This window comes from Branchiostoma lanceolatum, chromosome 15 (assembly GCF_035083965.1).
Source record: "Branchiostoma lanceolatum isolate klBraLanc5 chromosome 15, klBraLanc5.hap2, whole genome shotgun sequence".
In the NCBI taxonomy this organism is placed as follows: domain Eukaryota; kingdom Metazoa; phylum Chordata; class Leptocardii; order Amphioxiformes; family Branchiostomatidae; genus Branchiostoma; species Branchiostoma lanceolatum.
In genome coordinates this window covers 4774998-4797914 of record NC_089736.1, presented here as the reverse complement: position 1 = coordinate 4797914, position 22917 = coordinate 4774998, and the positions used below count along the sequence as shown (strand labels likewise).

General features: G+C 43.9%; 3 protein-coding genes and 1 non-coding gene across 4 annotated transcripts; all 4 read left to right on the top strand.

Annotated features, from left to right (window-relative positions):
• Window positions 1–1621: 1621 nt before the first annotated feature.
• LOC136420407 (NXPE family member 3-like) lies at window positions 1622–6266 on the top strand. The gene is made up of 5 exons (XM_066407301.1): window positions 1622–2010; window positions 2684–3012; window positions 3746–3978; window positions 4223–4306; window positions 4954–6266. Exons 1-5 carry the CDS (start codon window positions 1636–1638, stop codon window positions 5472–5474), a joined length of 1542 nt encoding a protein of 513 aa, XP_066263398.1. The 5' UTR covers window positions 1622–1635; the 3' UTR covers window positions 5475–6266.
• A 213-nt stretch (window positions 6267–6479) lies between these two features.
• LOC136420405 (NXPE family member 3-like) lies at window positions 6480–10965 on the top strand. The gene is made up of 7 exons (XM_066407299.1): window positions 6480–6629; window positions 7593–7663; window positions 7946–8344; window positions 8828–9156; window positions 9355–9587; window positions 9943–10017; window positions 10313–10965. Exons 2-7 carry the CDS (start codon window positions 7601–7603, stop codon window positions 10849–10851), a joined length of 1638 nt encoding a protein of 545 aa, XP_066263396.1. The 5' UTR covers window positions 6480–6629; window positions 7593–7600; the 3' UTR covers window positions 10852–10965.
• Window positions 10966–11892: 927 nt separating this feature from the next.
• LOC136420406 (NXPE family member 3-like) lies at window positions 11893–16196 on the top strand. The gene is made up of 7 exons (XM_066407300.1): window positions 11893–11924; window positions 12563–12603; window positions 12916–13314; window positions 13536–13864; window positions 14277–14509; window positions 14824–14907; window positions 15097–16196. The coding sequence occupies exons 2-7, from the start codon at window positions 12571–12573 to the stop codon at window positions 15648–15650; spliced, it is 1632 nt and encodes a 543-aa protein (XP_066263397.1). The 5' UTR covers window positions 11893–11924; window positions 12563–12570; the 3' UTR covers window positions 15651–16196.
• A 4038-nt stretch (window positions 16197–20234) lies between these two features.
• Window positions 20235–20307, top strand: Trnav-uac (transfer RNA valine (anticodon UAC)). The gene has a single exon. It is a non-coding gene; the product is annotated as a tRNA-Val (tRNA).
• Window positions 20308–22917: the final 2610 nt, after the last annotated feature.

The following is a 22917-nucleotide window of genomic DNA, read 5'->3' as shown; positions in this document are numbered from 1 at the left end:
CAATTAATACTGGTTATTTCTGAGGTATGCATTCACTGTGCTTTGCCATTGTCCCTTTGACATGTTTTTCACCTTACGCCACCCATGTACTTGTTGTACTAAGTACCTAAAGTGTGCACAGGTTTAAGTGTAAAGGTAAACAGTGCATGCCAACGGGTTAGTGGATGACTGTACAGAGAAAGGAGCCATTAGAAACTCCACCGGCAGAAAAACGCCACAAGTCCCACATTTGGTGAGTCCCAATTATTGTGTTGAAGTAAAGTTTAATCCTAGCTTTTCCAAACACTACCAACACAGGTAAACCTTCATGACAATACAGACGGTTTGTTTGGATATCCAGGGAACGAGGGTGTTTAATAAGGTCAAGTTGGTCAACTGTATATTAGCATAGCCACGCCCAATGACTTAACAAACGCCATGGAACTATAGAAACAAATAAGCCCCTATATTCATAAAATGACCACTTCAACTAGTTGTGCCTTCGTCTATTTCTGTGCAACGGTAGTTTAGGTTACATTCTTGGACCCTACCGACATAGTCTATCCTGGGTTTGCGAACAAGTAAGTTCGTGTCTTCTCTATCCTTCGTTTTACGTGTAGTATGTCTATATCTGAGCGAAACCAGGTGATTTATATACATCGTTAGAAGTGTTAACCACAACGTCCAATTTATTAGAACAATGAGATTTTTGTTCAACAGAACCTCATCGATTTTACGGAGTAGGCTATGAAATGGTAGTTTAAGAAAATGGTGTTTTTTTATGTCGTACTGTGGCCGTGTGCTTTACAAATTGAAATACTGCTTGCAGCTTAGAAGGCCTGGGGTTCACCTAGGGTTCACCCCTCCCCCCAATAAGTCAAGTTTTTGATAACTTTGTTCAATCTCAATTAAAATCTCATAGATTTATGGGGGCCATTCTGATTGATAAATAATCTCCCCTCACCCTGTATAATTCTGTATATTGTGCGGTGTGGGCCACAAGGATCGGACGTCAGTTGACAAGAATGGATCTATCCAAAACCGTGCGCATCTTCATGGTAAGATTTTAAAAAGTGTGAACCAAGGAACCAAATCACATTGAGGTCATTCAAGTGTAGAACATAACTCTTACAATTATTTGTCGAGCTGTTGGCACACAAAAACACGTGTTTCGCTTCCCATCCTCGCATAAATTTTCTCAAGTACAAATATATAGATTGTCAGCTCTGGGATACTTGTCTTTTCTTTCCTCGCATCACTGACGGCGTACATTTGTGGGGCCCTGATCATTTTTCTTTCTTTTGCAGACCTAAAGCACATGATGGTCAGCTCCAGGACGTATGCTGCGTTTACGGTGCTAGCTGCTGTCTTAATTATCTTTACGGTATGTTTTTGCTTTTAATTACTGTTGCTATGGTCTGACCATGTTGATTACCTCAAAGGCTATTGCAAAAATTCCAGCGAACGCCATCATATTTTATTATGATAGAATACATGGCGGGGCACAACACAACATAAATCTATGGGGCATTTATATGGTACGGACCTGCACCTAATTTACTGTACCGTAAAAACACGCAGCCCTAAATTAGATAAGTGACATTACAGTGTTGTTCTTGTGCCATGCAGGCGTGGCGTTTTCCTTATCAGCGGTCAATGACCTGGGGTGAGAACACCACAGACCGCCAGGATAGTCTGAATCCGCTGTTGTCCAAACTTCGCCTCATGGAGCCACCAGTTAAACCTTGCCTCCTCAACCGGTCTCTAGTCTTAGACGAGGTCACGCACCCAAAATACACGACTATCGTCTTCAACAGAGACCGCCTGTATCACCAAGGAGACGTTCTTACCGTGAGGGTGGTGGCAAGAGACAAAGAAGGAAGGACGAAGACGTACGGAGGAGACTTCTTCCGGGCCAGACTCATCAGCAGTGACCGTTCGCTGCAGGCCAGTAGCGCCGGTCACGTCACTGACCACTGTGACGGCACCTACACCGTGCTGTTCCCGCTCTACTGGGCAGGGAACGTTTCGGTGAGTACATATTCTACTTGGAACGAAGTATAACAAGAGTCCGTAGGACACAAACCTCCGTAAGGTAATCATCAAAATTTTAAGAAATACTCTTAGCCATATATGTTTTATTTTGTTGATATGCATTTTTTAGTTTACGTTATCGCAATCAGCCCATATTATATATATATATATGTTGCTTTCAAAAACATAAAAACATATTTTAGTATCTGGATGCCTTACCTTCATATATATATATATATATATATATATATATATATATATATATATATATATATATATATATATATATATATATATATATATATATATATATGTTGCCTTCTAAAACATAAAAACATATTTTAGTATCTGGATGCCTTACCTTCATATATATATATATATGTTTATATATATATATATATACAAAGTAAAATCACTGATGCAGGAGTGTACCTCCGTTATTCTTCGGTCCCATTTCCAATCCGGACTCGGCCGGGCTGATTGCGAAAATGAAACCTTAGAAAATGAAGACCAAGAAAATTAACAATGTATGGTTTCTCTTTTAATTTTATGTCGTTTGTTGTTTCGTATGCTTTGTAGCGACAAGCTACCTTTGTTTTCCCAAAGATGTAGGTTTCTCGACATGTAGATTTCTCGACATACTTCTGGACCTGATCTTTTTGCATGCTAGATAAAGATCCAGCTCGTTCATCCAAGCGAAGCAGTCTATGTTCTACAAAGAGTGCGAGAAGTTCCAAACAAGAGAGTCTTCTCCTGCAGATTCGTCGACGTAAAGACAACAGGCTATTATACACGACAATGCTTCAGCTCTGCCAACTCCAGCCTGCCACATCACCGACTATGCGATTTTTCCCAACATGAAGTGAACGGAACCTGGATTTGTGAGAAGCTGGACAAACTCCCGTGTTCCCTCATCTCAAAATGCCGATGGGATTCAGGCAAGAGCAGGGCAAAGACACTGGGTCTTGTGTCTCCAGAGGAAATGCAGCTTTTCCAAAGGTAAGTCCTTCCACGATTTGCACCAAGAACTTTACGCCGATATCCTGTCTGTAATGAATATATTTCGTTGACAGACAGCTCTCTCCTTCTTTCTCTCTTACTATCCTATATACACCAATGCGGCATGATGCTACCAACGTAGATAAGCACAGGGTTTGACAAATATTTGAGTTACCTCGCATCAAATGTTATGGTCATAAGCCACACTTTCTATACAGGTGGGGATACAGTCAATTGATACAAACTTTATAAACTCAAGCAAGTGGATACTATCTGAGACGTCTGACTGCTTTCAAAAACTTATCGATGAGTAAATGAGTAACTTTTGCATTGGGTATATTAGTTTCTGGATGCCTTACCTTCATCGACGTTATGCTACGGTCACGATTGGAAATATGGGCCCAGTTTCCGGGCTTTTTTGCACATTCGAGCAAGCGTTACCCCAAAGTGGCCCAGTGTGACACCCTGCGGCTACTGGGTTATTTTGGGGCACGGCCTGGCCCCTGAATTTTTTTAATCGGAGTTAAAATCAACCCGGGACCCGGTAACCAATAGATGTCGTAAGCAAATCGTGAGAAGATCCGGCAGACAAATGTGTGGTTTCGGGGCCCGGCCGGGGCTACACCGGACCCCCTACGGGCACCGGTGCTAATGTCAGCGTAGCATAACGAGGGTTATAGAGATTGTCTGACTCATCGATACATTGTTCATTTCCACTACCCGTGCTACACAGACCATATCTTGAGTCGGAACTTGAAGTAGACCCCAAGGAGCCCATACGTGTCCTTGAGACAGAACTGCCCACACCTCAACACCTTCCAGCGTGTACCGGGAACGCCCGTGAGTCTGGAGCTTCACTGGGACATTGGTCAGGCAAGGTCTGGAGGTCATCGGTCTGCAATGTCCGAGTGTTCACTAAGGTGGACATCCAACGGTGCCTGGCTAACAAGACAGTGTACATGCAAGGTACGTATAATTTGTGGTGCATTGGAAATGTTTCTCCCTTGGTACAGATCTAGATGCTGTCCTTTCGGCGGGACGGTGATGTGCAGTCCGATGTTTATTGTACAAGAACGAAGGAGAGCTCCCCGCCTTCATCTAGCCCATCTTAACTAGCTTCGTATGGTTCCTGTTCTTATTGATACTAAGAGCATATACCTTACTGCAAGCTAAAAGTGAACCAACGTACATTTCTATTCCTTCATCACAGGTGATTCTACCATTAGACAATGGAGCCAGCGTTTGCAGAAAGTGGTTCCGTTGTACTACAATAGTACAACCATGGATTCCACAGGTTTGTCAATGTTTGCTGAAAAATGTTCGATGACTGTTTTTGGCTTAACAAGTGTCTTTCATACAGCAACATATATGTAGTATCTAAAGCGGTGCTCTGAATGCTTTTAACCAATATCGCCATATAGATAGCACTCTTAAAAGCTAGGGGCTTATCGTATTGTTGGTCCATTGCTTGCAGTCTAATGCTACGGTCACAATTGGAAAAAATGCAGTTCACGGGCTGTTTCTTTTTGCACTTTTTTGCGTTAACCCTTGCGTGGCTCCATGGGTCACCCTGCGGCTACCGGGTTGTCTTTGGGCACGGCCGGACCCCTGGAAGTTTTTAACATAGAGTTAAAATCAACCAGGGACCCGGCAAAAAAATAGGTGCCGTAAGCTTATCGTGAGAACACGGAGAGGTACCTTTTCCGTGTCCGGCAGTCCACCGGGACAAATGTGTGTCTTCGGGACCCGGCTAGGCCGCGGGGCTACACCCCCTATGGGCACCGGTGCAAATATGACCAAAGGATTATATGGGCTATTGTGTAAGACTCCATGCAAGAGATACCCCTGCAACAGTCGCTGCTGTTCTCACTGAAGCATATAAATCATGTCACATCTCACGTTACTGTCACAAGAACTAACCCTGTACGTTTTTGCTTCCAGCTCTTTTCGGAGGAGAAAACAGCCAGTGGAACATTTCTGTTCGCTACCGGTTCCACAACTTCCCCGTACAAGGAAAAGTTTGGGTTAATTTCAATGACTCCCGTTATATTGTCGATGAGTTGGGAGCCACTCACGGAGGCCCAGACACGGTTATTGTCCTGAGTCTGTGGGCTCACTTTACGGCAGAGCCGCTGGAAATGATCCGGTCGCGACTGTACGCCGTACGGGGCGCCATACATCGTCTCATGCGCAGGAGTCCCGGCACGCGGGTTTTCGTGAGAACTGGAACAACTCGAGAACACAGGGGAAGAAATTTGGAGTTTTACCTGCTTGCGAGCGACTGGCTGGCTTACCAGATCACGGATGTGATACGAGAGATGTTCCGGGCGGATCCAAACGTGGTTGTGTTGGACACGTGGGACATGAGCGTGTGCCAGCCGGGCAAAGACAGCGTTCACCCAGATCAAACTATGGTGGATAGTCAACTAAATAGGCTGTTGTCTCATATCTGCCCAAACTAGACGGGTTTAAATGGCAAATAAATAATGATTTAACAAGATGATCAGAGATGGTAGACTTCACCCCCTTCGCCTAACTCTACACTTTGTACACGGGGAATGCCAAAATTAAAATCAAAACAAACGGGGTTTTCAAAATCGAAATACATTTCTGAATGTTTTATAGCGTTGAATATCGTATGACATGATGATAGCAAGCCGGAGTAGGAGACCGAGGCTGTATTGATAAAATCTATGTAACCTATGCCTATGTTATCAATGTGAATCTATGTAACCAATCGCCCTTTAGTAGGTAGGTTTAAAAATGCAGCTTTGTTTGACATGACAGATGCGTCGTCTATCGATCTGATTGTAGACTTCAGGACGATAATGACGAAACACTGCCCGTTCTTAGCTCTACCCGTGTGACTTTGTGAGGAACGTTAACTTTATTGTCCCTGCATTGGGATGACTTCGGAATAGTCCATTTTAGCACGGAGAAGGCATGGCCATGGGGAATGCCGTTTGCCTTCAAATGTTAACTTTCTTCGGTTACTCATTGTTTCCAACCACTTATTTCCAGAGTGAGAATTCGATTTGACAATGACTTTTTCCAGCCGAGTCAGAAAGACGTCACGGACAATCTTCAAAGCAGAAGATCTGTTTGAATGTGATTGGCCTGGCCCTACTTGTACATCAGGCAATTTAACCATGCAAGAATGGCAGCCATAGAATTGAATGTGCTGTTTTGACGAGCGGTCGTGCGAGTAAGATTAGCTTGATCAAAGAGACGTGTGGAGCGGAAAACAAGATCCATACGAAATCCCCGAATGGCTACACTTGGAAGTCTGTTTGTTTGGTAAAGCAAGCTATGCACTCCTTGGTCTGCGCAACAATACACTTTCAGATTGTCTAATTAGTCTATGCAGATAAACGACTTATGCGACATTTTCAAGAAAAAGAAGGCTTTTCAAGGGTTTTAAAGTGGCCCTCCATTGCGCAACGCAAACCGACGCATGACCTTCACTCAGAAGCAAACTGTGAACTTTGACATCATAGTCTCATGCACAATAAGCTTAAGCGACCAGACAGGTTTGACTTCTTTTCATGCAGATGTAATTCGGTGACGGATCAGCACTGGAATATTTTTAACATTGGCGTCCAGTTTGTGCCTTAAAGGTAGGAATTCGTTCATTGCACAAATTCTAGATCTCTGAAGAAGGCTTGCCACGCTATTTAGAAAGTTCTTGCACAGAGAGTTTTTTTCATATTTGAAAGTTTGTGCTGTCAAGGCTGCTATCTCTGTTTGAGAATATCGGAAGAGTTTTCTACGCTTGATAGAGGCTTTCTCTCGCTAAATGCTTCTTCTGGTTTTCAACTACAACGCGTTACTCTCAAAGGATACTGAAATTTTGTCCAAGCTACGTTCACAATACACTTGAAATGCGCATGTGACAGCCTTAGGCATTTGTACAGGGAAAACGTGTGGCTGTCGTTCCAATGACATCATAATAAGGGAGCGTTAACCACGCCTCCTCTCGTGTGCCTTCCAGGCATGGTATGCAGAATGATACGTAGCAAGCTTTACTGTACTTTCAAAATTGATACTTGTAGTACGTTTCGCGCGCCTCTTCGAACTGACTACCTGGCCATGACGACCACTTTATCTCGCCACCCAAAATTTTCCACATAGACGCAAGCATCAAGTGGCCTGCTAAAGGCGACCCACTGTCCAACGCGACCGGCACAGATCGCTTGGGCAGGTCTGACTCCTTTCACGCTGCACATGTATATTGTGAGGTGAAGGTCAGTAGGATCGGAATGGATCTCTCCAAAACCCTGCACATCTTCACTGTAAGATAAAAGAACCATGGACTGAGTAACCAAATCACATTGAGGTCATTCAAGTGTAGAAAATACATTATGAAGAACAGAACTCTAACTTACAATCAAAAGTCGAGCTGTTAGCTCACACAGAAACGCGTGTGTGGCTCCCAACACTTCCTTAAATTTTCACCAGTACAAAAAAATAGACTATTAGGTTTTTGTTTTTTGTACTATATTTCCTCGCATCACAAATTTAAGGACATACGGTGCACATTTGTCGGACCCTGATCACTGTTTCTTTTGTCCTGTTAGCAGAGCACGTGATGGCCAATGCCCGGATGTATGCTGCGTTTACGGTGCTAGCTGCTGTCGTCATTTTCATGACGGTATGTTTTTGCTTTACTGTTACCATGGCCTGGCAATGGTAATTACCTCCGGATCCAAGGCTATCGCAAAAGTGCCGACGAACGCTGTAACGGTTTATTGTGATGGATACAGCTTGTTGCAAAACTCAACACAAAGTCAAAAAAGAATGAGGGCATTTACATGGTTCGGACATTTACCTAATTGTATGTACCCCTACCTGTACCTGGACGCATCGCTAAATAAATATAAATTAGATATAAGAGTAAGTGAAGTTACAATGTTGTTCTTTTTATGTCATACAGACAATTCCTTATCAACGATCAATGAACTGGAGCAAGTGCACTATAGACCGCCAGGATGGTCTGAATCCGCTGTTGTCGAAACTTCCCCTCATGGAGCCACCAGTTAAACCTTGCCTCCTCAACCAGTCTCTAATCTTAGACCAGGTCACGTACCCAAAATACACGACGGTTGTCGTCTTGAACAGAGACCGCCTGTATCACCAAGGAGACGTTCTTACCGTGAGGGTTGTGGCAAGAGACAAAGTAGGAAGGCCGAAGACGTACGGAGGAGACTTTTTCCGTGTCAGGCTCATCAGCAGTGACCGTTCGCTGCAGGCCAGTAGCGCCGGTCACGTCACTGACCACTGTAACGGCACCTACACCGTAAAGTTCCCACTGTACTGGGCAGGGGGCGTTTCCGTGAGTACATATTATGTTTGGAACGAAGTTGACTACTTACTTGATCAGGTCTCTTCGCTAAGTGAATCGCCTGCGTCAGGATGAGTAGTGCGTCTTCTGCGTCTCGCTGCAATTCTTCGCCAGTTCGCTCTACTAAATACGCGGTTGCATTTAGTTGTTGGCAAAGCCTTCCCTGTTCACAGTTGCACGATGGTCAAATATGGGTCCGAAATTTCCAGATTTTTTGTATTATTCCGAACCATGTTCGACTATGTTCGAAATATGTGACGTTGATCATCAGTCGAGGTGCTTACGCACCGTCGGGGTTATACCGCCCCTTATAGGGTGACATACCCTTTCGTTGGCTAATACAAGACGGGAATACATGTGCGCAGATTTCTTATGCCTTCTTAAAACCTCATAGCGACATATGCTGCTTCGATTTGGCCAAAAACGTAGGTTTCTCTACATACTCTTTCATGACATAATCTTTTTGTATACCAGTTTAAGATCCAGCTTGTCCATCCAAGTGAAGCAGTGAAGGTTCTACAGAGAGTACGAGAAGTTCCAAATAAGAGAGTTTTCTACTGCATTTTCGGCGACGTAAAGACAAAGGACCACTATACCCATCAATGCCTCAGCTCTGACATCTCAAGCCGGCCACCCCATCAACTGTGCGATTTTTCCAAACGGGAGGTGAACGGAACCTGGATTTGTGTAAAACCGGACAAACTCCCGTGTTCCGCCATCTCAGTGTGCAAATGGAACGGGGACAAGAGCTACAAAAGGGCAGTTCGTCTCGTGACTAAAAAGGAAAGAACGCTGTTTAGAAAGTAAGTGCCACCGTCCGAGAGCTGTATATAGTATACTGAAAAGGTCATAACACGTACTTTTGAAGCAGTTTCTTGAGCTATATTTGGCATAGTTTGCTTCCGATAATCATTCTTTTACTCGCTCTCACTCACTCACTCATTCATTCACTCACTCACTCACTCTCACTCACTAAGTCACTCATTCCCTTACCCATCCAGGCCCTATCTTGAAGTGGGACTTAAAGTAGACCCCACGGAGCCCATACGTGTCCTCGAGACAGAACTGCCCACACCTCAACACCTTCCAGCGTGTACCGGGAACGCCCGTGAGTCTGAAGCTTCACTGGGACATTGGTCAGGCAAGGTCTGGAGGTCATCGGTCTGCAATGTCCGAGTGTTCACTAAGGAGGACATCCAACGGTGCCTGGCTAACAAGACCGTGTTCATGCAAGGTACGTAATAGTGGTTGTGTGTAGCCCTCAGTTGTTCTGCTTCCGGAGTGCCAGAACAGGCGCAGTCCATTGCACGTAACTCCATGAAAAAATGAGATATAGCTTTTACTCTGTTTGTTCTGCATACATGCGTGCGTGTCCAGGGTGCCCTGGACTTTAGAGGCCATGGATGGACTACGATGATATATGTATTTGGTACGTAGGTAGGTGTTGTGAACCCGACGGTTAGAGTTGATTTTGGACCTCCTTGTGGCCGACCTTGGTACTGCAGCATTACTTCCAGTTTTTGTATCTTAGATCCTGGACATTCTGTGGTCTAAATTAGTTCGACATGATTGATTTTGTTTTACTCCAGGCGACTCCTCCCTCCGTCAGTGGTTCGAGCGTTTGCGGAGGGTCTTACCATTGTCCATCAACATGAACTCTGCAGGTGTGTCAATGTTCTTTACATCCATGTGTACGTCAAGGCCGCTTAGAATTGATGCTAACGATCGCGAGAAGAACTTGTAAATATTTTCTTGGACGATCTTGTCTGAATTTTAAATTGTCACACTAGATTTGGGATAAATAACTTTACCTCTATATAATGGCATTGAAAAGAAATTGACCATAAGCAAACAATAGATTCACCGCATTGTAGACTGCTCGATAACCTACACGGTGAAGCACATGTACTATGAAACACAATGGTAGAGCTACATCTGAATCGGCACATTTTGTTCCAGCTGACGACGGCACACCTAAAAGACCACCATGGGAAAACAGCCAGTGGAACATCTCTGTTCGCTACCAGTTCCACCACTTGCCCACACAAGGACACAGTTGGAATTATTTTTACGATTTCAGTTACACCGCCGACGTGCTGGATGACACTAAAGGAGGCCCAAACACGGTAGTAGTTCTCGCTCTGTGGTCTCACTTTACGGCAGAGCCGCTGGAAATGATCCGGTCGCGACTGTACGCCATACGGGGCGCCATACATCGTCTCATGCGCAGGAGTCCCGGCACGCGGGTTTTTGTGAGAACGGGAACAACTCGAGAACACAGGGGAAGACAGTTGGAGTACTACTTGCTTGCAAGCGACTGGCTGGCTTACCAGATCACGGAGGTGATACGAGAGATGTTCCGGGCGGATCCAGACGTGGTCGTGTTGGACACGTGGGACATGAGCGTGTGTCAGCCCGGCAAAGACGCCATCCACCCAGATCAAACGATGGTGGCCAGTCAATTAAACAGACTGTTTTCTCATATCTGCCCAAACTAGACGGGTTCAAAGGCAGATAAAACAATAATATTAGCAAGATGATCAGAGATGGCAGACTTCACCCCCTTCGCCTAACTCTACACTGTGTACAAGAGGAATGCCAAAATTAAAATCAAAACAACCCGGGTTTTAAAAATCGAAATACATTTTTGAATGTTTTATAGCGTTGAATATCGTATGACATGATGATAGCAAGCAGGAGTAGGAGACCAAGACTGTATTGATAAAATCTATGTAACCTATGCCTATGTTATCAATGTAAATCTATGTAACCAATCGCCCTTCAGTAGGTAGGTTTAAAAATGCAGCTTCGTTTGACATGACAGAAGCGTCGTTTATCGATCTGATTATAGACTGCAGGACGATAATGACGAAACACTGTCCGTTCTTAGACTTTGTGAGGAACGTTAACTTTATTGTCCCTGCATAGGGATGATTTCGGAATAGTCCATTTTAGCACGGAGAAGGCATATGGAATGTCGTTTGCCTTCAAATGTTAACATTTTTTCCAGCCGAGCCACGGACAATCTTTAAAGCAGAAAATCTGTTTGAATGTGATTGGCCTGGCCGTACTCGTACACTAGGCAATTTGACCATGCAAGAATGGAAGCCATAGAATGGAATGTCATGTTTTGACGAGCGGTCGTGCGAGTAAGATTAGCTTGATCAAAGAGACGTGTGGAGCGGATAAGAGTTGCCCGAAGATCCATACGAAGTCCCCGAATGGCTACACTTGGAAGCCTGTTTGTTTGGTAAAGCAAGCTATGCACTCCTTGGTCTGCGCAACAATACACTTTCAGATTGTCTAATTAGTCTATGCAGATACACGACTTATGCGACATTTTCAAGGAAAAGAAGGCTTTTCAATGGTTTTAAGGTGGCCCTCCATTGCGCAACGCAAATCCGACGCATGACCTTCACCCAGAAGCAAGCTGTGAACTTTGACATCATAGTCTCGCGCGCAATAAGCTTAAGCGACCAGACAGGTTCGACTTCTTTTCATGCAGATGTAATTCGGTGACGTATCAACACCGAAACATCTCTAACATTGGCGTCCAGTTTGTGCCTTAAAGGTAGGGATTTGTTCATTGCACACATTCTAGATCTCTGAAGAAGGCTTGCCACGCTATCTAGAAAGTTCTTGGACAGAGAATTTTTTTTCATATTAGAAAGTCTGTGCTGTCAAGGCTGCTATCTCTGTTTGAGAATACCGGAAGAGTTTTCTACGTTTGACAGAGGCTTTCTCTCGCTAAATGCTTCTTCTGGTTTTCAACTATAATGCGTTGCTCTCAAAGGATACTAAAATTTTGTCCAAGCTACGTGCACAATATACTTGAAATGCGCATGTGACAGCCTTAGGCATTTGTACAGGGAAAACGTGTGGCTGTCGTTCCAATGACATCATAATAAGGGAGCGTTAAAACCACGCCTCCTCTCGTGTGCCTTCCAGGCATGGTATGCAGAATGATACGTAGCAAGCTTTACTGTACTTTCAAACTTGATACTTGTAGTACGTTTCGCGCGCCTCTTCGAACTGACTACCTGGCCATGACGAACGCTTTATCTCGGCATCCAAAATTTTCCACGTAGAGGCAAGCATCAAGTGGCCTGTCTTTGGTTTTTGTATTATATTTCCTCGGATCACAAATTCAAGGACATACGGTGCACATTTGTGGGGCCCTAATCACTGTTTGTTGTTTCCTGTTAGCAGAGCACGTGATGGCAAGTGCCCGGATGTATGCTGCGTTTACGGTGCTAGCTGCTGTCGTCATTTTCATGACGGTATGTTTTTGCTTTTCTGTTAACGTTACCATGGCCTGACAATGGTAATTACCTCCAAGGCTATCGCAAACGTGCCGACGAACGCCGTAACGGTTTATTGTGATGAATACAGCTTGTAGAAAAACTCAACACAAAGTCAAAAAAGAATGAGGGCATTACATGGTACGGACATGTACCTAATTCTATGTACCCGTAACGTTACCTGTACCTGGACACATCGCTAATAGAAATTAGATATAAGTGTAAGTGAAGTTACAATGTTGTTCTTTTTATGTCATACAGACAATTCCTGATCAACGATCAATGATCTGGGACAAGTACACTACAGACCGCCAGGATGGTCTGAATCCGCTGTTGTCCAAACTTCGCCTCATGGAGCCACCAGCTAAACCTTGCCTCCTCAACCAGTCTCTAGTCTTAGACCAGGTCACGCACCCAAAGTACACGAAGGTTGTCGTCTTAAACAGAGACCGCCTGTATCACAAAGGAGACGTTCTTACCGTGGGGGTGGTGGCAAGAAACAAAGAAGGAAGGACGAAGACGTACGGAGGAGACTTTTTCCGGGCCAGACTCATCAGCAGTGACCGTTCGCTGCAGGCCAGTAGCGCCGGTCACGTCACTGACCACTGTAACGGCACCTACACATTGTTGTTCCCGCTATATTGGTCAGGGAACATTTCGGTGAGTACAGCGCTTATTTGGAACGAACTATAACATAACTGTAACTATAACAAGCGGTTCGGTTGTATTTTGTTGTTGACAACGTCTTTTCTGTCCACAGTCACTGCATATTTTGTCTTTGTCCGTCTCATGTCTTTTTAAAAACCTTATAGCGACATTTTCTTCTCTTCTTTTGCCAAATACATACCTTTCTCTACATACCGTCGTATCTTATACATCAGATAAAGATCCAGCTTGTCCATCCAAGCGAAGCAGTGAAGGTTCTACGGAGAGTACGAGAAACTCCGAACAAGAGAGTTTTCTACTGCAGCTTTGTCGGCGTGAAAAAGAAAACTAGTCAACAACGGCAATGCTTCACCTCTGCAAATCCCAGTCTACCACCTAATCAACTGTGTGATTTCTCCAAACATGAAGTGAACGGAACCTGGATTTGTGAGAGACCGAAGAAACTCCCGTGTTCCGCCATCTCAATGTGCCGTTGGGACGGGGACAAGAGCAGGGCAAAGGCACTGCGTCTTGTGTCTCCAGACGAAAGGAAACTTTTCCAAAAGTAAGTCATTTAACAAGTTATATTTACTGTCAGCTGCATAAAAATATCCTGGTTATTTCGATACAGCCAGTCGCTCCGGCCCCCGTCCTCTTTCTAAATTCAAAATGCTACCTCAGTAATAAGGCATGCGTTTTCACGTACGTTTGCAATGCAGCAATCCAACTTAGCATCTTTGCATGTAGGCATGAAATGTTGTCATCATTTTTTCAGGAGTTTGTTTTCTTTGGTATACTTATGATTTTACTATTTTGTAGCCTGGGCCCAATTGAAAATTAATTTGTCAAAATTGAACGGGTCACCTAGCTGTTTAAAAGATCAATGAATAGATAAATTTTCCGCACAACTGGGGTTATACAAAATTTATAACAGTTTCATTGATACATTGTTCATTTCCACGCCCCACACCACAAAGGCCATATCTTGAGGTGGAACTTCAAGTAGACCCCAAGGAGCCAATACGTGTCCTCGAGACAGAACTGCCCACACCTCAACACCTTCCAGCGTGTACCGGGAACACCCGTGAGTCTGGAGATTCACTGGGACATTGGTCAGGCAAGGTCTGGAGGTCATCGGTCTGCAATGTCCGAGTGTTCACTAAGGAGGACATCCAACGGTGCCTGGCTAACAAGACAGTGTACATGCAAGGTACGTAATATATCATATATGTCTTAAGTAAACATTGACATGATTAGGTGCTAGTTATGCAAATCAGCAGCTAATCTGCATGATTGCTGAGGAATGTTTTAGAAATTCACTGTGTTCATGACAAGATGTTCAGACATGTAACACTAAAAAGACAAGAACATCAATAGATATTAATCATGGAAATGAATATCTAACAGATAATACTATAATTTCATTGTGGTCAATGACGCGAATCTGAGTCTACTACTAATACTAGTAGTAGAGTGCCATGATGTAAGCTAAAATCGAATCGCTTTTCTGTTCCTTTATCCCAGGTGACTCTACCATTAGACAATGGAGTGAATATTTACAGGAAAATGTACCTTTGGTCTACGACAATAGGACCATGGATTTTACAGGTTGGTCAATGTTTCCTAAATGGTACTTCTGAGACTGCACTTGATGTAACAACTGTCTTTCATACATAATTCAATATGCATCACGCCCGTGCTCTGGATAATTGTAATTGCTCATCAGGTAGCATTCCAAACAGTCTGTCACAAGAGCTAAACCTGAACTGGCCAATTTTTGTTTTAATTTGTTTCCAGCTCGTTCAGGAGGAGACAACAGCCAGTGGAACATCTCTGTTCGCAAACGGTTCCACGGGTTTCCCGCACAACTACACAATTGGAATTTCTTTTACAAATACATTTACACTGCCGACATGCTGGACAGCATTCCAGGAGGCCCAGACACTGTTATTGGACTGAGTCTGTGGTCTCACTTTACAGCAGAGCCGCTGGAAATGATCCGGTCGCGACTGTACGCCATACGGGGCGCCGTACATCGTCTCATGCGCAGGAGTCCCGGCACGCAGGTTTTCGTGAGAACGGGAACAACGCGAGAACATAGGGGAGGAAAGTTGGAGTTCTACCTGCTAGGGAGCGATTGGCTGGCTTACCAGATCACGGAGGTGATACGAGAGGTGTTCCGGGCGGATCCAGACGTGGTCGTGTTGGACACGTGGGACATGAGCGTGTGTCAGTCGGGAAGTGACTACATTCACCCAGATCAAACGATGGTGGGCAGTCAACTAAACAGGCTGTTGTCTCATATCTGCCCGAACTGGACGGACTCAAAAACAGGAAAAACAGTGATTTAACTAGAAAGTTTAATTTTGCAGGCCAATACAGAACGTCTACCTGTCCATGGTCTAGCCTTACAAACTACTGCTCTGTTTATTTTTACTCAAACACATTCTAATGCATAGTCACCAGCCCCTCGAGTTCTGTCCTGCCACTTACTACATAATGTAATTGAACACCACATGGTGCCTGCTTCTTTACCAGTAACCATGGTGATCGCCGTATAGTCCAGGTGATTGACCTTATTTGCTTCGAAGGAAGCAGAGTAAGAAACGGAGCAAAAACAATATGATCAGAGATGGCAGACTTCACCCCCTTCATGCAACACTACATCGAATGCATTGTATGTTATCTATGTATTGTTTTGTATGCATGTTCTCTTGTGCAAGATAAGTAGTCACTAGATACCTAGAGGATAGACGAATACACCAATAAACACTAATAACCACGTACAAAAGTGAAAAACAAAACCGCTATTGCTTGTGAAAACCGTAATACTTAAACCGAAATTCCTTCAATTTCAGAATCATTAAAAAAACACAACAATGTGTCTATTCATGTTCTATGTGACTCGTCTTGCTTTAGCCTTCATAAGTTCACAAAGAGACCAATATCTGATAGATATATCAATTTAACAACGAACCCAGGGTGATGCTGAAGTTCTGTGTCGTTTCCGTGTCAGAATTACAGGTTTGCGTAGCAAAACCTTTGTTGGACCTGTTGGCATGAGAGGTGGCCGCCATTTTGAATTGTGACGTCACAGGGTCGCTATACCATTTTATCAGGAGGAGTGTTTTTTGGGGTCGCTAGCGTTCTCTTTTTTTTTAACAAATCCGCACACAACCATTACACATTCAAGTCAAATAAAAAGAAAAACAATACCGATTCATACTTATAAAAAGACCCCGTAATCGATGTACTAACATAGCAAATCTGAAGTACTGTATATGTAGCACAAATACTAAACTCGAATGGAGCAGCATCTGACATGACAAAAGCGCCGCCTGTTAAATTGATTGCAGACTGCATGCTGATAATGACGCAACATCGTTTAGTGCAGTGTCCCTCCGTTAACTCTGCTCTTATCACGGCAGAAGGGAGAGACGTTTGCTGTGTCGACACAGGGATGACTATGGGGTGTCCATTTCAGGAGCACGGGCATGTATGGGGAGTGAAATATATTGTACTTTCTTGTAGCAATTGCAGAGATTCGAACACACACACATGGACAGACTCACACAAACACACATAAGTACGAGGCACATACACACGAGATAGGCAGGCAGACAGACAGACAGACAGACAGACAGACAGACAGACACGCCAAGAAGAACAATACCTCGTTCAGGAAAGGAATGATCCTTCTTTCACGTTGTCAAGAAACAAGAATCTACTGTAAATGCAGAAATAGTCGCAGTGGTTTTATGTTCGTGGTTTTCTCGGCGAACTCTTTACCGCGAACTTAAAACCACCGCGAAAAGCCGCTCCATTATGAGACTGTAGCGCTACTATTGTTTCAAACTCAAACCCACCACGAACACTCCATTTTCTCCCTACCGCGAAATTAGATCCCCGCGAACATTTCTGCATTTGCAGTATTACAGTAACTGTAACATATAGTGATGCTATACTAACGCAAACAGTTACACCACATAATGGCACATTTTATCGCCTTTTACTCCAACATAACGACAGTTTCTGTCACGAAAGACTTCCGTCTGAGTGTGTGGCGGACCTCCCATCGAGATCTGGAGCCTCGCCACTTTTGGCATGTAACAGTAAAACAGGCAGTCAATTCGTTTCAACATCTTACACGATTCGCATTGGAGTCTACCTTTAAGAACAACCTTCCCTTGAGAATTTACCGTCTGAATCGTTCTTTAACTTAACACTTAGACAACAGTCTTATGTAGTCGTTTTAGGTGCATTAAGTTATTTACCACTAAGACAACAGCCTTGTCTGCTTTCTCTTGGCGGTGTGTGGCTCGGTTGTAAAGATAAAGACTGTTGAATCGTGCTGTGGAGTCAAGTCCACACGCTAGGCCTATATATCACATAGCGGTGCTGTAAAGGTGCCAGGACTTGAACCTTCTTTCTTTCTTTATTTATTCAAATATCAAAAACTTACAGACAAAACATGCCTGGATGGCGATGATATTTACAATAAAATAGACACCTATATACAATATATCAATATATACATCCAAACGTTCACTGATATGAAAAGTGCCCATTATTGCACATTAGGTTTTACTGATTGTTGTACAAACTGATTGCCTGATGTAGAAAAGAGTTCTGTAATCTTTTGGTTCTTGCTGGGGGGATGGAGATGCTGTGTTTGTTCCTGAGTAGTGACCGTGCAGTAGCTGCGGATCTACAGGGGGGGACGAGATCGTGTAGGGGGTGGTCATCTTGGAGCATTTGTTTGAAGAGTTTGACAGCGGCATCCTTGCGTTTAGACTTGAGGGTGGGTAGTTCAGGCACATCACGCCGGCCTGCTCGGCTGATGATACGAAGAGCTCGCCGTTGGACTCGCTCTAGTTGACGTTCCTGTTCCTAGCCGCACTTGATAAAAATATCAAAGACACGCAGGTGTTGACGTGGATTTGGCAGCTTTAGAAAGGATTTTTGTGGTTTTAGCGGAAATCCCAAAACATACGGAGGGTTGTGAGAAGTTCAGGTGTCCAGTAGAGACCGCATATCAACGACATATGTTCGCGCGGAGTCATGTGGTGCTTGTTCAGGCTTGAGAAGGATTAACCAGGGTATCAACAAAAAACGTTTCAAAGTTCTGAAGACCACAGAATAGCCTGGATGCCGTAGCGTGCTTAGTCACTCCAGTGGTTAGCAATCCTGCCTCTGGAACTAGAAGTCCCGGGTTCGATCCCGGCTGTGTCGCTCACCCGACATGCACGCTACCGGAAAGGGTCGCAGGCTTAGATCGGGACGTTAAGCCGTGGTCCACTATTCATTGTGCTTGTCGAAAAGAGCTAGAGGAATTTCCCCAGCACAATGAACCTGTAAATACTGTATATAGCGTCTGTCTTCTCTGTCACGACCAGTGGAAGATAAGCTCATCTATTCATTGAGTTCATTTGAGCTAAACTGGTTCGAGATCACTTTCCTTTATTATGCCAGCCTTTTTAGTTTTAGTAGACTCTTTCGGCCGCTCCCCGAGCTGTAAGCGTCGAAGAGAACGTACTGAAGCGTCTCAAAGGCTGGCATTTAGGCTACAAACCAAAAACCATGGAAACAACACGCACGTTGCTCTCCCAACAAGTTCATGCTTATACACTTCCTTAGGGCCCTGTCACACTTGTGCGTATATTCAAGTGCGCAAGAGTTCCGCAGTAACATTTTTTTTTTGGTTTAAGTAAATTTTGCGGTGAGGAAGTTGTTTTCTTCTTTGACCCACCGTTGAGCAGTCTAGTTATCAAACCAAAGAAATTACTTCTTCGGCTGCAAACCTAACCTAAACCAAAATCATGTTAATACGCAACTCATGCGGGCTTGTATTTACGCACAAGTGTGACAGGGGCTTAACCTCATTCTGTGGCGTTCAATGCCATGCTCTGTTTCAACCGCGAACTCAAAACAACCGCGAACACTCCTTTTTCTCTCTACCGTGAAAACAAATCCCCGTGAACATTTCCCCTTTCATTGGGTGACTTATCAATGTACATAATAGCAATATACATTCTATAAAGATTAGGGGAGGGGCACTAAAGTAAACTCAGGTAGATGTGACAATAAACCTTTTTGAGGTAGATGTCTCTTCACCACGCTGTTTAAAAGCAAGGCTCTATAACCGTCTCTTCGTGAACTCTTCAACACTATCTGAGTCAAATATTTACTACAAACGAAGGTCGTGTTCAGACTCCGTAACCGTGTTTGCTGTAGGCAGAGCATGTGGTAACCTTGGCCCAGTCAGGAGCCAAGTGTTCTACATAAAATACGGCACATCGTCTCTTCCTGCGGACATGTTAGACTGCAAATCTTTCTGTCGTTTCCATGTAAAACAAGGTGACACGCCATGGGGACCAAAATTCCCCCTTCTTCGTACCAAATATTATCACAATCCATCCAGAGGTTCTTGAGTTATGCTGACCACAAATATGCGGAAACACGCACACGCGCTCGCACGCGCACACGCGCGCACACACACACACACACACACACACGCACGCACACACGCACACACGCACGCACACACACGCACACACACACACACACATTCACTCAGACAGACAGACTCTCTATTCCTCAATTTTGATGAAGAAGACGCAAATTATATCGGTACCACGGGCAGCTAAACGTCCGTATTGTAGTATTTCACCGATTAAAACATAAAAACAAAGTCGCTAATTTTGGCCATTTTTCATTCTGCATGATTGGTTGAATCTAGCTTATTACAATGCACAGGGATATTCTCAACGTATGAATGCGATTTTGTCGTGTCGTTAGAACGTATTGAAATATGCACACATATAAATGTTATTTGTATCGCACATCGAGATATCTTGGCCCGGTTGAGGACTTTTAAGGGATGCACGACAGAAACGACATTCTAGACGTAAAGCGACAAATTTGAAGGTATACCTGGTCCCTTGGTGTAGCGGTTATCACATCTGCTTTACACGCAGAAGGCCACGAGTTCGAACCTCGTAGGGGCCAATTTCAATCTTTTGGCAACTTTTCCCCCTTTATTTTGGCACCCATTCCTTATCACACCTTTGCTCAAAATGTGAACAAATGAAAGTTTAGTCTTTCACAAAGAGAAATTGAAAGACAATCCTAGTATGTTCATCAGTTCCATTATTAGCTATTTGGTCACTTGTAGCAAAACGTTTTTGTGCCCTTGACTTTCTATATGACGAACGACAGGTTCCGTTACCACGGCGACCACATTCTTGGCGCCAACTGTGACCCGGGTAACCAATCGCGTGTGCCCCTGTCATTTATTTTTCTGTGACAGAATCATGAAAGCTTCAAAACAGATGCAGAACCTAAGGACCTCTGTCTAAGGTGGGCCACGGATAGTATAACACTTCGCTAATGAGTCTGTCATTCTACATTACATTGCATCTGTCATGTATTTTAGGCCTTCTTCTATGAAAATGTATTCTTGCTTTTTGTGGGCATTTTTTTAATGTTTACACAATCATTTCTGTGGTTCCTCTATGCAATTGACGTAATTAGACCGGTTACATTTACATACGACTGAAGAAACATGCCGTGCGTCATCTTAATTCTCTTTCAATGAGGGCTTTCACAGTTCCAAGTACGCATGTGCGGCGACCGGAATTATTGGTAATATGTCAAAGGTGAAGGCCCCCGATATGTAAACGAAACACGTCTGGATGCTGTTATGCAAATCATGGTTTTATTGGTTGCGAAACCTGGACACTTACAGCTGACCTACAGAGAATGAATCTTTCAATGGAAACAAGATGCTACAGAAAAATTCTGGGTATCACATATCTAGACCGTGTTACTAACGAGGAAATCTACAACAAAGTAGTACAAGCCATTGGACACATGACAACCTCTTGATAACTGTAATGAAGCGCAAGCTAAGATGGTCCGGTCATGTGGTAAGATCGTCAGGGCTTGCAAAAACTGTACTACAAGGGACAGTACCATGCAGCAGAAAGAGAGGAAGACAGAGAAAACGTTGGGAGGACAGCATTAAAGAGTAGACAGGATTAAGCTTAGCGGCAGCAGTGAGAGTGGCAGAGGATAGAGTGAGGTGGAGAAGGATGGTGGAGGATCTATTCATGTTGCCCCAACGACCCAAAAGGAGATGAAGGGATAGGCGAGGTGAGGTTTTATTCATATCAACAACAACATGATTTACGTGCCTCCTGAAAGCCGTAGCGTGGAAGGCTTAATTGCGAGGCTAGTTAAAGTGGCGTTAGTCGATTAAAGTTTTATTCTTACAAACGGCAATCGTTTTGTGAGCGACGTATCAAAACATTGTTATTCAATGATGAAAATCTTAACCATAACACTTATGGAGTCGTGTGGCATAACGGCAGTGTTCCAGCCCAGAACCAAGCGGTCCAGGGTTCGAATCCCCTGGCGCCACCGTTGTGCCCTTAACACGACTTTCCTCACTCGACCACGGTGTAAAAACGGGTATATTGCTCTCTATACGTGGCGCTGTTGAAATAAGTTATGAAGAACTTGAGCGCAGTGCCACGTCGCCCTTCTCTGTCCAAAGGCGAAATAGACCTCTTTCCAGTTACGGCGGCCATTTTGAATTCCCAGGGGTCAGCTCGGGGTCATGCACCAAAACGAGGCAGCCCCTGACTCAGATCCTACTATAACCCTGGGTAATGCCAGTTATACCATCTCCGGTTGTACATTTCGCCCCTCTAAGATGAAATAATCTAATATATGTGCCTTTCATATGTAGAAAATATTGTTGTGGACATTTTGACTTATTTTTGGCTAAATTTTTATTCGTTTTTCACAGTTTTTGATGGGTAACGTAAGGACAGTCTCTACCATGTATCCTCCTTAATATCTTAACTACATGTAGTAGGATTAATACAAGACCTGGAAAGACTAGCTGCAGACTGGCATTCTTGTGGGTAAAAAATTAGAAGACAATTGGCAGTTGTTACGACAATTTCTAGATACCAAGATCCGGTCTGCACACTAAGCTCTATGGGGTCGACCGGTCCGGTCCAATGCAGAACCCAGTGGGGAAGGCGGGGTAAATCACAGATGCGTCCCCATCACTAGTTGCCAGCATAGTTAGTTTGGTAGAGACTGGGGTCGATCCCTGTCCCACTGGCGATAACATTTACGGGTATAGCATTTCTTTGCCATGCCGATCTTAGCATTGAGAAATCATCAAAATCACAGGATAGATCTGCTAAATTTCAGCCCACAATTATCTGGACTCAACTTGTGGAAGTGTATGCTACCAAAACTATCATTGGAGCAAACTGACATACAAATATACAAAGAACGCAACCAGTCTGTACCCCACCTTTCCCACTGCACTGAGTTCTGCATTGGACCCCAATCGCCCCATACAGCTTTGTTTGCAGAACGGATCCTGGCATCTAGAAATTGTCGGAACAACTGCCAATTGTCTTCTAATTTTTTACCCACAAGGATGCCAGTCTGCAGCTAGTCTTTCCATGTCTTGCATTAAACCTACTAGTAAAAAGATATTAAGGAGGATATACAAATGTAGACACTGTCCTTAAGTTACTCATCAAAAACTGTGGAAAACGAATAGAAATTTAGCCAAAAATAAGTCAAAATGTC

Bases quoted from the DNA above. Each gene is read 5' to 3' on its own strand.
- LOC136420405 (XM_066407299.1), top strand. From the start codon at position 7,601: ATGGCCAATGCCCGGATGTATGCTGCGTTTACGGTGCTAGCTGCTGTC. The intron at 7,664-7,945 runs GTATGTTTTTGC...TATGTCATACAG, and splicing joins CTGTCGTCATTTTCATGACG to ACAATTCCTTATCAACGATC. The intron at 9,157-9,354 runs GTAAGTGCCACC...TTACCCATCCAG, and splicing joins GAAAGAACGCTGTTTAGAAA to GCCCTATCTTGAAGTGGGAC.
- LOC136420407 (XM_066407301.1), top strand. From the start codon at position 1,636: ATGACCTGGGGTGAGAACACCACAGACCGCCAGGATAGTCTGAATCCG. The intron at 3,979-4,222 runs GTACGTATAATT...CCTTCATCACAG, and splicing joins CAAGACAGTGTACATGCAAG to GTGATTCTACCATTAGACAA. The intron at 4,307-4,953 runs GTTTGTCAATGT...TTTTGCTTCCAG, and splicing joins TACAACCATGGATTCCACAG to CTCTTTTCGGAGGAGAAAAC.
- LOC136420406 (XM_066407300.1), top strand. From the start codon at position 12,571: ATGGCAAGTGCCCGGATGTATGCTGCGTTTACG. The intron at 13,315-13,535 runs GTGAGTACAGCG...CTTATACATCAG, and splicing joins ATTGGTCAGGGAACATTTCG to ATAAAGATCCAGCTTGTCCA. The intron at 14,908-15,096 runs GTTGGTCAATGT...ATTTGTTTCCAG, and splicing joins TAGGACCATGGATTTTACAG to CTCGTTCAGGAGGAGACAAC.